Here is a 16341-nt window from a genome sequence, read left to right as displayed (position 1 = left end):
TATATATATATATATATATATATAAGTCCTAGACTGTGGAATGGTGTTTGTGTGTGTGTGTAGTGTGGGTGTTACTGAGGATGAAACCCAAGGCCTTTTCACTGAGTTACACCCCAGCCATTTTTTTATTTTGAGACAAAGTACTGTTAAGTTGTCCATGCTGAGCTTCAACTTGTGATCCTCCCATATCCGCCTCCCAGAGTGCTGGAAACATAGGTATCTGCCACTATCTCCAGCTCTGTGGAGTCTTTATACTCTGAAGAGCTTTTCCGGAGCTCCAGCCTTTTTAAACCATTTACTAGTGCAGTTACTTCTTTAAATCTCAATTTTCTCACACAACAAATGAAAATGATTATTTCCTGCTTAATTCTTGGAATTGAAATGAGGCTTCCAAACAGTTATGTAGCAGTAAACCTCCTTGGGAGTGGGAACCATCCTCATCCTAGACTTTTCCTTTGTCTGCAGGGATATCTGAAACAGTGCCGGAAGAGACGGGACATGTTCAGTGATGAGCAACTGAAAGTAATCTTTGGGAACATTGAAGACATCTACAGGTTTCAGATGGGCTTCGTGAGAGACCTGGAGAAACAGTACAACAATGATGACCCCCACCTCAGTGAAATAGGACCCTGCTTTCTAGAACATGTAAGCATCTTACCACTTTGGGGAGGTTTTTGAGAGATATTAGTGAGAAACAGAAGGAACCTGTGATGTATTTGGTTATATTACGATATTTGTTCTGCAGTGGGTAATGAGTTCCTCTCTGGCCCTGATTTTGACACTTGGTCTTTAATAAGTTATTAGTACTTAGGAAGGTTCTGTGGTTAGGCTTAGGATTTTTTCTCTCTTTACCATTTTACTCCCCTCTCCCTATCTTTTTGGATAGTTACCAGTATGATTTTTCTTTAGCTTTTCTTTTCTTTTTCTGTTGAGTTCCATTTTCATGAGACCCAGTATTTTGGGAGGAACTAAGATATATATACTACACAGGGAAATTTGAAAAATATGAACCATGGTTAACAAGAAAGTAGGCCCCTGAAAAGCTTTGAGGGGACAGCACTAGGGTAGGTCAAATGACTAATGTTTAAAAAAAGGGACCATGGACTTAGAGAAAGGAATACTAGGACAGAACAGTAAGAATTTGAGACCTGTGTCTGTAATTACTGTCTGGATATCTTTAGATGAGTCTGTTACCCTCTTTGGCTTCCAGTTTTCTTATCTAGAATATGAGGAGGTTTCAATGAATGATCTCTGTGGTTCTATACCATATTTTGAGTCTCATTCACAAGCCACCTTAGTTTCTTTTAACAACCCTCCTCCCCACTTTTATAAATTATTTCCAAAGATGTAATATAAGCACATGATAAATATTTAAGTGATACTCAAATTGTGCAGTTACAAGTAAGTCTTTTTGGAGATTTTCTTGATTTGCTTATTAGAATGTGTGTTGAAGAAGTCCCTAAGACCACTCTTTTTTTTTAAGAGTAGGAAACATTGATTGAAGGAAAGAAAGCTTTGTCTAAGAGAGACAAAAGGGAGACCATAAAGTGGGTTGCCTACTCACCCTAATTTTCAAAGATATTTTATACAACAAAGCCATGTGGTGAGGCAGTTACAAAATGGGACAAAACTATAAGACCCAATGGAAAATTACAAGGTGGGCATGAGGTGGGGCAAAACCATGACCAACCAATAACATTACAAGTATAGTTACCCAGGTAATATTGATTAAATGGCAATCAAATGGGGGAGCAAGTCACATAGCAAGTGAATACAAGGATTTTCAGTAAGGGTGGGGGTCAGGGATATTTCCTGGAAAGGCTGGGTTAAGACCTTAGCCCCCACCCAGTTGATTGATACCTATTTAGAATATCAGTTACCCCTGTTCATCCCTAGGGAAAGCACAAGGATATAGTAGTTTCTCTCCTTTTACAACTCTCATCTTCAGGGAGTGTGTCTTGATTATCCTCCATGCTGGTTCCTTTCTGTTGGCTTCTCGAGAGTGGTCCTGCCTACAAGATATCTAATTAACTTACCTATTTGCAATATTCTTCCCTTTGAAGAAGAATCCCTAACTTCTTTGAGGGGGCAAAAGGTGAAGATACCTCTGGCTACTTCCAGCTGAAGAGGGTCATAGTTGTGATCTACAGAGTTATTCTACAGAGGGTCTATCTAAAGGCCTTTGGTAGGTGCCTGGCATTGTCATCTCGGTAGCTTCATAGCTTTTAACTCTGGAGGAGACAAAGCCAAAGAAGTAGTTAAGAATGCATGGGCCAAATTATAAGGATTATAGCAGGATTGCTATGAATATAGAGAACAAAGATGATAAGGAGAAGGTCCAGGGGACTTCAGAATCCAACATAGAAGTCATTTTGCACAGTGTAGCAGTTATGAGATGTTTACAAGGTTGATCTGGTGGATCCCAGTAAAATAAGTTTAGCACATTTGACTTTTATTCCATTTGTATAACCGCTTGGAGTTTGGCAGCCTCTAGGCAAGAATAAATAAAACTTTTTAAAAATTAGAGTATGCATAATCTAAGCATGAGCACACTAGAATGAAAGGGCAGGTTGGGGAGAAAGTCACACTTTGAAATAGTTATTGAACATGCTGGTCTTAGATTCTTTCACTGATAGTGGTTATCTATGAGTCTCATACTTTGTCATAAGTCTTTCTAGTTTTAGCTCTAACATAAAAGACAATTTGAAGAATAAATGTTGCTAAGAAATATAAAAGTCTAGCTAAGCTCTTATAGATTTTACCATGTTTTTTCCTAATGATCTATAACCATGGACAAGTACTGGTAGAGCTGAAAACTGTCAAAAGGGATTAGTGTCTGGAGCCCCTTTTTATATCTAACTTTATTACTATGGCATTATTTTATACCTCTTTTGGTTATTCTTTTCTATTGGGTGTTTAAGACATGTGAAAGTGAGACCTGTGTCATTCAATGTGAACCTCCTGCTATCTATCAAGGTCAGTTAAATATCTTCAGGAATTATTTTGGAACCATGCATAGAACCTCTAAGCTCCTCTGCCATTGTCAGCTGTCAGAATGGGTCATAGCCTTGATTGATCATGTTGCCTTCATTTTTTTTTCTTTTTATTGAGTTCACTGGTACATTCTAGGCATACAGTACAGTTACATTCATCACTGGGACATGTTGCCTTTGTTGAAAGCTTGGGAGAATTTCCTTCATGATGACCCTCCTTTGGCGCACAGTCTATTTGTCCTCTAGTATCTAGCAATCTCCTGCTCAGGAATTACCAAAGATGTAGAATCCTGTAGAAAAGGTTCCTTGTGTCCTGGATCTTGTAGACCTCAAGGAGCCAGGGCCAAAATATTGGCTGTCCTCGTAGCCCAGTTACCTTTCAAGTTTTGGTCTCCAAACTTTAGTTGTTGAACATCCAGAAGAGAAGATCAGTGACATTAGTAGTGCAGTAGGAGCAGTGAGCTTAACTATTATAATTTTGTCTAGACATTAAGCACATTCAAATATAAAGCATAGGTAGGGAGCTGTTATTTCTTATCAACCATGGTCATTATAGTTGTTTAATCCCATCCCTGCAGAATGTTAACAGACAACAGTTATATATTATAGAAACTTAAGATTAAGAGCCACACATAGTATTTAGCATGATAATCATGATGAGATTTTCTTTGTAACAATGTCCATCTTAGTGTAGAATAATCTTTCAGTCAAACACCTCCATCTGATCACACGACATTAAATGACATAAAGAAAACTCTTACTTTTTATCCTTTAGTAGGATGCCATCTAAGGAGAACATATATTGGCCTATAAATGTTCCTTAGGAGTTCATAATGTCTAACCTCTAATTTTAGTGTGTGACATCATTTCAACAGTTTGGCAACTGAGCATCCCTAAGCATGGTGACACGTATAACATATATCACATAACATAAAACTATTATTTGACTAGTTATCTCACACTGGCTTGACATGTACCTCTTAACAAGTAGCAGGAGCACAAGAGAAAGGCAGAAACCTGTGTCAAAAAGATCATCACCATAAATATCCTAGAAGACTTTACACATAGAAGGCATGAATATATACACCATAAAATAACAATGAGTAGAAGTTACATGAAACCTTTTGTACTTTAATTTTGTCTTGTATCAAGAGCATTTTAAATAAAACATTATTGTTTTCCCATAGAAGATTTAGCTGTTTGACCATGACCAATATATGCATATTACAATAATATGCTTAGCAATGTATTTCCCACAAGGCTACGGAAATTATTGGGGTCCCCTTTGTGAACAAAGGTTGGAATAAATTTTTTTATAGGCAGCTACTCCTTCATTTACAAAGGGGAGTCCTCTCCAGTAGTTTTCCTAAGCCCAAGAGTCTTTATTTAATTATTTTAACATTTTTAGATGACATATGAGAGCTGGGTCATAACAATTAACACATTATTTTGACCAGTGAAAGATTATTGAGTTATTATAGATAGGCAACAATATGTACTATATTTGTAAAGGCAGTTGACATTATTTAGATAATCTGGCAACCTGGGAGAAGCATGTGTTTAGTGACAACTATAAGCTAACCTGAGTTACAGGCAAACATCTTTGAAAATCCAAAACGCCAAAAGAAACAAAAAACAACCTCACAACAGCTCTACATGTTGTAACAAATTGAACAGACATACAAACACACACATAAGACAACTTGTCTATAAACCAGAATGCACTCAGATGTATTTTAAAATCTTTTATAATTAAGTTTATAACTATAAATAAGACTAGTCAGAACATTGTAGAACAATTAACAGAGATCTCTTGTAATAAGAATCAAAAGGAATAAAAGTATTCTACACCTGTGAAATCAAAAACAGTTTTAAGATGGGCCCTAAGCTAGCAGTTTATCTGGCTGGAATACCCAGCTACACAGGCTTCTCATGGTTGCTGATAGCCACTTATGACTGTTCTCTCTAAAGGGACAGACTGTTGCAAGTAGTTTTAACTATCTCTAGTGGGGATCCACTCAGGCCAGGTTTTTATGTAGAAGAGACTAGGTGACACTCCTTGGAACTAAGTATGAATTCTACACAGTGAGGGCAGAAGGCCTGCCAAGGCTGTACCCTGCTGTGCTGCAGATGTCTACCTATGACTATCTTTTATTTTGAAAAGAAACAAAGGAAAAGAAGGCATCTCCAACTATCCCTCTTGTTCTGTGCCCAATCTAAGGTATCTCTTAGACTTTATCTCATTCAGTGCCAGTGGTGGCAGACTAGATGTACAAGGAAGTGGCCAGAGTCCTGTTAGCTGTTCTTTTCATTCTCTAATTTCACCTGATAGCTAAAAGACAGATAAATCTGGACTAAAACTTATATTTATTAGTCTTCAAGAGTTTTGGGATTAATCCTAGATGAGGTTTTTACGTGGATCAGAAATAAATGAAGGTCAGCTTTGCTCTGGAAGGATTCTGGAGAGGGGAAATTCACCATTCTGGAAGCTATGTCTTGAAATCCAGCAGCCACAGAGGAAGGAAGTACCTTGAACCAAACACTGTTGAGAACTGTGTTATTGCTCAGAGGCAGGGCAGTGGAAAAGGGGCAAAATAGTGCCTTTAAGCATGGCACAAGAACTAAATCTTAACCATCTCAGGTATAGAAGGGCAATTAAGATCAGGAGTTTTTCCAGATTTGATCTGCAATCCTTAGCAAAATATATCTCTAGAGACAAAGGCTATGACCAACTCCAGTTGCATTGCCAAGCATAAAATTAAACCAATAATCAAAGAACCTGAATAGCTACTTTTTGCCTCTTGAAAGAGAATAAAAGTGTTTTAACTATATTGTTTAGGGCTTTACTTTTTAAATAAATTATTTTGAATCTATAATATCTAATTTATGACTTAAATACCCCATAAGCTGCTGAGCAGCTCCCTGATCTTGTAGAAACATTCCCAATTCTTACCTTTTATCAACATATGAACTGAAATGATGTCCTGTAGGTAGGCAATTAAAAGTGTTTATTTGAGCTTCCAGAAAATGTGGTCTGGGAACCAGGTTCCCAGGTTAAAATATGGAAAAACCATAGGACGATGGATCGGTCACATAATCTCACTATATTCTGCTATCTAAAGGCAACAAAATCCTTTAACTTCTATCAATCTCCTTAGTGATTTTAGGGTCTTGGGCTGTGGAGAGGAAAGAATTGGTTTAATTCTTTCTTCCCTCAGTCTTTGGGTTCCCTTAGATATAATAATTCCTAAGTGTTTTACCTCAAGGCCGCAAAGTTGTGCCTTAGACCTAGAAACACTATAACTGCTGTCTGTTAGAAAATTCAGCAGAACAGGTGACTTCGCTAGAAAGCTTTGATGGGGCATATAACATTGTACTCTCTACATATTGCAAGACTGACTTGGGAAAAACTGCAGTATTTCCTTTTATCAAATCAGTATCTAGAAATGTCATCATCTCTTTCTGATAAATAGTTGACAAATTTAAAATAACTGAAGGGCTTAATTCTGTGTTTCTTAGACCTTAAGAATACATGCCTGAAATGTCTTCTATTTTAATCACCTATCTGATTGGCAGGCCAGTAGGGGTCTTGTATAGGAACTGCTTGTATTCCAGTAGAAACCAGTTATTCCCCTGGCTCCCTGTCTTTTGAGCTTCCAAAATTAAGATAATATTTATCTATCTCTACATGTAGTAGCAGCTTATAATACTGCTTGTCTTTCATTAGAAATCAATGTTTCAAGTGTGAGGACCTGAGTTCAAACTTCAGTACCAAAAAAAAAAAAAGAAAAGAAATCAATGTTTGTTTGTTTGTTTGTTTTAAGAGCAACATTACATCTTTCTAATCTAGCCCACTGGTCTGAGTAAGTCTGAGTAGTAGATATTCTCAAATGAACTCCCAACAACTTGGAGAAAAGTTTAAGGGGAGTTTTTAACTCACTAGCAGAGAGAAAGTCCAAATAAATCTCAAGCTTGTTAAACATCCAAAAATCACTATATAGCATTTTGTAAGTCCACAGTCAACAATCCAAAGTCCATAACAGATCTCCCCTACACACATAAATGATGAAGTCCATGCCTAGGAGTGGGGGAGAAGGTTTGGTAGTTTTTAATCATTGAGAGATTTGTTTTTTAATATTTGTCTACCGTTCAGTCTTACTAGTAGTAAAGAGCAGTCCAAACTTGTAGCTCAACTCTTAAGGGAGACTTAAGAAAGGGCTCTGATGGCCTCGTTTCAGATCACTCTGAGACAGAGGATACCTGCTGATCTCTGGCAGAGTTCCCCTTTCACCTCACAGAGGAGTCCAGGTAGGACAAGATGTGGAGATTTTCTGCTGATTACCTGGATGGGCAGTAGGGAGCTAGTTTCTTCTTTGGGCCCTTTGGGTATCTACCAGAGAGTAGCCCTGGCCATGACCCCTCAGTTGTCACCTCAGTTTCCACTAGTTCCACACAATCAGAGATCTGTCTCCAAAAAGAACCCATTTGCCTATCTGGTCAACATTCCACTCACCATTTGCCTCAGTGGGAGTGAGGATTCACCAGAGGGCAACTGGAGAAATCTGTCCTCTGCTTTGAGTGTGGCAGCTGTGCTAAAGGCAATTACTAGCTGGCAGATTAACCACCATTTTTTTTAACCATTCTATAGGAGACAGATAAAAACCTGAACTGTCTTTATCTGAGTTAATTTCATAAGACACTCATTTTACAGCATTTTGAAGCAACTAAGTCCAAATACATACAAAACAAGAATAAAATATAATTTTAATAAAACAATGTATAAGAAAAACAAGAAATTTGCAAACATTTAAAACACACAACTTAAAATTAAGACACTTTTGAAACAAAAGCTGAAACAAAGGCCAGAATTTATGAAACAAAAACCAGAATCTATGAAACAAATGTCTAGAGCCTATGAAACAAAAGCTACAATCTTTGAAGTAAAAAGACCAAAGTTACAACCTATGAAAGAAAACTCTTACCTCTGTCCATTAATCTTGGTGGAAGACTTCTAGAATGATATAGGGGGAAGAGATGTAACTCCTAAATCTGCTAGATATCCGAAACACGAGTTCATGTTCTCTAGAATCAAAGAATGAATTCTAGGAACAACGGAAGTTAAGAGTAGGAAAAATTTATTGAGGGAAACAAAGCTTCTGAGAGAGACAGAAGGGGGATCGGAAAGTGGGTTTCCCCCCTAAGACCACTCCTATTTTCAGTAAGTTGCTAGGACTTTCAGTTTACTCATGATACACAGTTTACTCATGACTATGATATATTACAGTGAAAAGACTTGTGTCTTGTAGCTGCCCAAAGCCTCATGTAGTCATAGGTGGGAGTTTCAAAGGTAGCTGCATTAAAGGTATGTGAATGTGGATTAAGGATGTGATACTGTGATTAAAGGTGTGGATAATAGAAGCCCCACCTGGGGTATGGGTGGCAACAATCAATAGGATTATAGACTGGATGGAATATAAAGAGAAAGATAGAAGTCAGGCTGCTGCTTCTACTGCTGCTGCTGTTTCACAGCTTTCTAATTCCTGCCTGCCCTGTTATGAACTATTTCTCCTCTGTGATGCCCCACTTCCATGCCACTTTGCCTTGGAGCCAACAGATTATGGGCTGGAACTTCTATAAACTGTGATCTGAAATAAACCTTTCCTTCTTTAACTTGTGGATGTTTGGTATTTTGTCTCAGCAACAAGGAAAGTAACTAAGACAAGACTCAAAAAAATTAACCAAATGAATAGACGTATGTGGCAGAGTCCAAAAGAAACCAGTCATATGGTTCCAAAAGTTCTCCAGTTGGAGTCATATAAAATGCACTTAATTTCCATGGTAATGAGTTGTGACTACATATAAAATCTTTTCTGACAAGGAAACTCATTAGAGGCCCTGTTTTCAAAGTGTTTAGGGAGGTGCTCATTTTATAGACATTCTTTGCCTAGCGTATACTAAAACTCCAGACTATATTGAAGAAAAGAAAGTGTTTAACATAGACCACATTGTTTCTACAGATGAACTAGGCAGAAAAAACTAGTCAGATCTGGGAATGGGGAACCCTCTTGAGGTTCAAGATCCAAGATGCCAATCAAGGGCAAATATTTCAAACTGACCTTTCTAAGGATAGCATTCTTAGGTCTGATATAACATTTTTAGGCATTGTACTGTGTGTTAACTGATTTAGACATTCTGGAAAACACCTGAGTATTATTCATTAAGCATGTGTATGATCATGTGATTCTATTCTTAAAATTATATCCCACAGAAATTCTCACAGAGGTCCAGAGTAAGCATATACAAGTCTGTTAACTGTATGATAGTCTTAATGTGTAGTAGAGTACAGTTAGAAGCAACTTAGGGCTTTATCACCAGGGAGATGGATAAGAACCACATAGGAGCATTTACTGTATGGTATTATGTAGCAAGAAACAGCAGACTAGATGTATGTACCTTATAGCAACATACAAATATCATATACTTTTATGGGAAAAGTAGACTATAGAAAGTGACTCTAAGTGGGGAGGTTGTTCTGTACACTATAAGGTATTTAACAGTGTTTCTGATCTCTACCTCTTGGATGCCAGTAGTATCATGCCCTGATTGTGACAACCAAATTTATCTCCAGGCATTGTCAAATGTCCCCTGGAGGACAAAGAAAACTTCTGACCTATTGAAATGACCATATGATTCTATTTTTAATCTATTACTATGATAATGAAAGACTATTTTCCAAAGTTGATATAACACTTTGCATTCTCACTACTATTATAATAAGAGTTTAAATTGCTCCATATAGTTATAAACATTCAATAATATCAGTATTTTTATCTTAGTCTTTTTTGCCAGTATGTTGTTTTTTAATTTGCATTTCCTAAAAAGTAATGATGATAAACAGTTTAAAATCTTCAGTGAAATATCTGCTCATGTCTTTTGCCAATTTTTAAATAAGTTGCTTGTTTTCATATTGCTACTTTTTAGCATTCTTTGTATATTCTTTTTACAAGTCTTGTCAGATGGGCTATTTGTAAAAATTTTATTCCAATTTTCAGTTGAGCCTTGCATTTTCTTAACATTTTCATAGAAACATATAAGGTATTAATTTTGTTGAAATCCAATTTAATCACTTTTTAATAGTTAATGATTTTGAATTATTTAGAAATCTTTAGCTAACACAATATCACAGTAGTATCTTCCTGTGTTTTCTTAGAGAAGTTCTATAATTTTATTTTATGCCTTCAGGCCTTTGATCCCTTTTCTATTAATTTTATATGTACAAAATCAGGGTCAAAATTGATTTGTTTCCATAAGAATATCCAAATTTTCCAGCATTATTTGGTGAAAAAGCGCTGCCACTCCAGCCCCCCCCCCCACATTGAATTACCTGCATTCTTTTGCCAACAATCAATTGACCTCTATGGACCTATTTTTACAGACACTATTCTTCAAGCGATCTATATAGCTATTCTTATACTAACACTATACTGTCTTGATTAATGTAGTTTCATACCAAGTCTTGAAATCAAATAGTCCATATCTTTCAACATCATTCTTTTCAAAAAGTCATGACCATTTTATGTGATTTATATTTCTATATAAATTTAAAAATCAGCTTGCCAAGTTCTACCAGAAAACAAGAAAAAACTGCCAGTGTTTTGACTGAGGTTGCATTGATCTGTAGGTGAACATCTATCTCTTTTTATACATTGTCTAAAAATTTTCCCAGGATTGTTTTCTAGTGTTCCTTATGTATTTATCACTTTATTAAAAAAGTATTTTCAAAAATACTTTACAGCATAGATCTCAATACCATTTTTTGATATATATATATATATATGTATATATGATTATTACAGTCAAGCAAATTAACATATCCATCACCTCACACACTTACCTTTTCATGTGGTAAGATTATCTGAAATGTACTCTAGTATGCAATACAGTATTATTAACAGTAGTTTCTATGGTATACATTATATTGCTATTTAATCCTACATAGCTACCTTTTGACCTACATTTTCTCCTTTCCTCCCACCCTCTCTCTCCTGGTAATCAATCATCATCCAACTCTCTATGATTATATTTTTTTCTTTAAATTCCATATCTAAATGAGATCGTGAAACATTTTCTTTCTGTGCCTGGATTGTTTAACTTAGTATTCTCTAGGTTTATTTATATTGTTTCTTGTTCTTTTGGTGTCATGTCAAAAAGTTAAATTAGCAATATTAAGAAGTTTTACCCTATATTTTCTCTAAGAGTTTTATGACGTACAACTTTACAATTAGTTCTCTTATTCATTTAGAAATGAGTTTTGTGTTTGCTGAGTTTAATTTCATTCTTTTACATGTGGATATCTAGTTCTCAAGCATTTATTGAAGAGACTATGTCCATACAATGTCTTGGTTCTATTATCAAAAGTTAATAGACTATTTCCTTTGGTTTATTTCTTTTCTCTCTATTCTGTTAGATTCTGTTTTTATAACAATATTTTTCTGTTCTGATTTTCATAGCTTTATAATATACTTTTTTTGTTACTAGGCACTGAACTTGAGTCCTTGTGCTTGCGAGGCACTTGGCTGCACCACTGAGCTAAATCCCCAGCCCTATACTTTGAATTCAAGCAGTATAGTTTCTCTAAGTTCATTTTTCCTTCTTCAGATTGCTTTTGCCATTTGGGGTGCTGTGATTTCATACAAATTTTATAAACTTTGTGTTTATTTCTGTGGAAAATTATGTTAGAAGTTTGGTATGTACTTTAGATTTTTAACTGATGCTTCAGTATATTTTTTCACAATTCCTCCCTTTAGACTTTCAATTTTTTCTTCATTCAATCTTGGTAGGTTACATATTGCTAAAAATAGATCCATTTCCTTAAGAATAGTCAATTTGTTGGCATATTCTTGTTTTTAGTAGTTCATTCAGATCCTATTTGTTTCTGAGGAATGTGCTGTAATATTTCCAAGTTTATTTCAAATTTTATTTATTTGTATCAACTATTTATAGTTTAGCTAAAAGCTTCTGAATTTTTTCAAAAATGCAAATTAGCTTTGTTGTTTTTCTAGAACTTTTTCTATTCTCTGTTTTATCTCTGCTCTGATATGTCCTTTTAAAAATTGTTTTTATTTTTGGATAGTACATGTAAGCATAGTAATTACATTCATTTAAGGAAATTGGTATACATACAGATTGAATCTTGATAATTTTGAATCTCTCTTTTTCTCTCAGCCTTACCTCTATGCCTTACTGATACCATCTTCCCCATCTCCAAAACATCTGCCTCCCCCATTGCCTATCATCTCTCCTTTATTTTTAATATCATTTTAGGCTTACCATATAAAAGAAGCTATAGAAAACATGAAATATTTAATTTTTTTTGTTTGATTCATTTTACTTAGTGTTATGGTCCCCAGATCCATCCGTTTGTTTTGCAGATGGCTCATATTTATCCTTTATGACTTAGTAATACTGGACTCCATTATGTATGTGTGAATGTATATATACTATAATGTAATATGTAATCTAATAATTTATATATATAATCTAATGATGGGCATATAGGCTATTTCTATAATGTAGCCATTATAATCTGAGCTATTACAAATATGTGTTTTGTATATATCACTGTAATATAATGACTAACTCTTTCAGAAAGTTATTCTGAAAAGATATATAGCTAGGTCAATTTGAACTTCTGTTTGTTTTTGAGTTTTTGAGGAATCTTCACACTGGTTTTCATTATAGTTTTTACTTTCCCACCAACAATATAGAATGGTTCCTTTTTCTGCCATATCCTGCAGCATTTATTGTTTATTGACTTCTTGATGACAGCCATACTTACCGGAAGAAGATGGAATCTCAGTGTTGTTTTGATTTTTATTTCCCTAAAGGCAAAGATGATGAACATTTTTTCATGTACTTATTAGGCATTTGTACTTTCTTTGAGAGTTGTCTTTATTTTAAGTGACACTTTTTGATTGGCTTTTTAACTTTGGGAGATGAAATTGTTTGCCTTCTCTATACATACTAGATATTACCTCCCATTCTGTAGGTCAACTCTTCAATCTGTTGGATGTTTCTTTTGCTGTGCAGAAATTGTGTGTGTGTGTGTGTGTGTGTGTGTGTGTGTGTTTGTGTGTATGTATATAAGTATGTGTGGTATTCTTGTGGCTTGTGTCTAGATGTCCCCACAAAGCCAGCCATATGCAGTCTTTTTCAGAGGTGACTGAATCTGGAATGTGTGATGCTGGGGTTAAGGACATGTGATTACTAACCAATATATGTAAGTTATTGTTTTGGCACCACTCTAATCCCAGTAGTGTGACTGAGATGAAAGGGACAGGAAGAAATTGTTGAGGTCTCTTGTTGCTTTTACTGTCATCTGCCACCATTAACTGTTGCCCCTCTGTCACCCTCCTTGTAGCCAGCCAATTATGGACTGAAACCTCTATGAATTATAAGCTAAACTTTCCCTCTTTTTAGTTTGGGTGTGGGATATTTTGTCTCAGCAAAGAGATAAAAGTAACTAACACAATTTGGTACCAGAGAAGTGAGGTCATCGCTATGACATTACCTGGCCATGTGGCACAAGAGGCTTTGGAACTGGCTTGTGGAAAAGGGAAGAGTTACCAAAGATTCAGAGATGTTGGCTGAAGAAGTAGAGCTGGAACACCTTAGGCTGTTCTGTATGAGAATTTCTGGTCAGAGCTAAGAAAGCCAGTAAAGACCAGGTTCAAGAGGCTTCTGCTGGAAAGAACTGCAGTGACAATGGAATCCAGGTGATATGTATAATGCCTTGGCATAAAGTTTGTCTGCATTTTGCTTATGTCCAGAGACTATACCTGAGACTGAGATTAAGTGTTGTAGACTAATTAATCTGGCAGAAGAAATTTCAAGGCAGTGTAATGTTGAGGCAGTGGCATGCTACTGTTGGGGGCTTTTAGCTAGATCTATGATGAGAATCAAGAGCAGAGCCCAGCAGAATGATTTGAAATATTTTTAGTTTAGTCATAAAGAAAGTTCCAGTAAAGTTGCAGCCTGCAAAGCTAGAGCAGAGGACATCTTGATTGCTGAGAAGGAACAGGAGAATAGAAAAGATGACATGAGAGCATTACAAGAAGCAGCAAGACACAACTTTGTAGCCTCAAAATTGCAAAAGTGAAAGACTTGACTTTGAGAGGAGAGCCCTAGAGCACCACATTCTAGATGGGAGCCACCTACAAAAGTTGTTTCCTGGAATTTGATTTGTAGGCACTGGACCCCTATAACCAGGAGAGAAGGAAGCCCGGCTGCTGCTCTAGCTGGCAGCAGACCATGGCATCATCCATGTGGTGCTGGTTTTAGGTGCATACCGAATGCAAGAGTTGTGGGGTCAGAAAGGGTTCCACCCAGATTTCAGAAGAAGGCCTGGGAGGCCAGTCAGTGTGCCCCTGAGGGCAGTGTGTGAAGCTGTGAGTGTGAAGCCAAAGGTGCAGTGTAGAACCCAAAAGTTTGTAGAAGCCAGAGACATTGATTGTCTGAGGAAAACTGCAAGGAGGGAGAAGAGCCATCCCAAACAGAAGCCATGGGAGCCACAATCACCAGAAGTGCTGTAGGGGCAGAGCCACCCAAGCCCTTTGGAGGGTCCAACTTGCCACAAATTGCTGGGGATGCTGAAAGTGGAACTGTGGGATTTAATGTTTACCCTGCTGGATTTTGGACATCCCTTTGTCCAATTCCTTTTTATCTTTTGGAATGATAATGTCTATCTTGTACCATTATGTGTTGGAAGCATTTACCTTTCTTTTCACATTTACAGGGGTTTGTCCCTAAAAGTTTGCCTTCAATCTCAGAGGAGACTTTGGACTTGAAATTTTCAGCAATGCTGAAACTCTTAAGACTTTGGTGACATTTAGAGATGCACTAGTTGCCTTTTTCATAGAGGAATATGCATGAGTCTCTGGTGGGGGGCAGCAGTGGACTGTTATAGTTTTGGTCTAGATGTCCCCCCAAAGCCTCATATGGTCATAGGTAGGTCAATCTAGAGTATATGTGATGCTAGGATTAGGGGCATGTGATTACTAAACCAAGACACACGACTAATTGGTTTGGCACTGCCCTAATCCAGGTAGTAAGATAAAAGGGGCCAAAAGTCCCTGTTAAATCCTCTTGTTGCTTTTTGCTGCTTCTGCCATGAACTATTGTCCCTCTGGCACCCTGCCCTGGAGCCAGCTGATTATGGAGTGAAACCTGTATGAAATGTAAGCCAAGTAAATCCCTTTCCCTTCTGCTTTGGGTGTTGGGTATTTTGTTTCCAAATGAGAGAAAAGTAATAACACATGTTGTTGAATGTTGAAAGTGCTTAACTTGCTTTTCATTTGTACAGGGACTCATAGCTAAGTTTGCTTTAAATCTCAGAGGAGATTTTGCACTTGAACTTTTTGACAACGTTGAAACTGTTAGGACTTTGGCAACTCTTAGAGATGCATAATTGCCCTTTTTTTAAACAAAGGAATGTGCGTGAGTCTTTGGGGACCAGGGACAACTTGTGTCTAGATTTTCCGCCAAAGCCCCATGCAGTCTGTTTCAGAGGTGTCTAAATCTGGAATATGTGATGCTAGGATTTAAGCGCATGTGATTACTAAACCACTACATGAGAGTGATTGGTTTGGCACCACCCTAATCCCAGTAGTCTGAATGAGATAAAAGTGGCCAGAAGAAGCTGTTAAGGTCTCCTGTTCCTTTTACTGTATTCTGCCACCGTGAACTGTGGTCCCTCTGCCACTCTGCCTTGGAGCCAGCCAATTGTGGACTATAAGCTAAACTTTTCCCCCTTTAACTTTAGGTGTCAGGTATTTTGTCTCAACAATGAAAAATTAACTAAGAGTAATTTAACGTAATTCCAATTGTCATTTTTTGGTATTATATCTAGTAAAATTGGGTTTCTGTTCAGAAAGTCTTTGCCTATGCATGTCTTTAGAGTTTTCAAGTATTTCTTCATGCAGAGTAAGTGTTTCTGTTTTAATATTTAGGTCTTTGATTGTTTTTGGTTTGATTTTACTACAAAGTGAGAGATACTGGTGTAGATTATTCTTTTGCATGTGGATAATCAGTTTTCCCAACACCGTTTATTAAAGAGGATATCTTTTTTCTACTATTTATTTTTAGCCCCTTGTCAAAGATCAGATGCTGAAAGCACATAAGTTTGTTTCTGTGTCTTTTATTCTATTATATTGGTCTTCAAGTCAGTACTGTATCTTGGATTGTGTCAGTGCTGTACTGTTTTAATTACAGTAGCTTTGAGGTATACTTGAAATCTGGGATTGTAATGCTTCCTGCTTTGCTCGTTGTTTTTTTTTTTTTTTTTTTTTTT

At 36.6% G+C, this 16341-nt stretch overlaps 1 protein-coding gene across 4 annotated transcripts in view; it reads left to right on the top strand.

Moving 5' to 3' along the window:
- Arhgef9 (Cdc42 guanine nucleotide exchange factor 9) overlaps window positions 1–16341 on the top strand; it is a 209908-nt gene that overhangs the window by 129377 nt on the left and 64190 nt on the right. For all 4 annotated transcript variants that reach the window (XM_033760160.1, XM_010632213.3, XM_019208685.2 and 1 more), the window contains exon 4: window positions 466–645. In XM_033760160.1, the coding sequence (XP_033616051.1) occupies window positions 466–645 (180 nt within the window). The remainder of the gene's footprint in view (window positions 1–465; window positions 646–16341) is intronic.

The sequence above is a fragment of the Fukomys damarensis genome, unplaced genomic scaffold, assembly GCF_012274545.1.
Source record: "Fukomys damarensis isolate Sample0158 unplaced genomic scaffold, DMR_v1.0_HiC HiC_scaffold_39, whole genome shotgun sequence".
Classification (NCBI taxonomy): Eukaryota; Metazoa; Chordata; class Mammalia; order Rodentia; family Bathyergidae; genus Fukomys; species Fukomys damarensis.
This window is presented reverse-complemented; position numbering and strand designations above follow the sequence as displayed.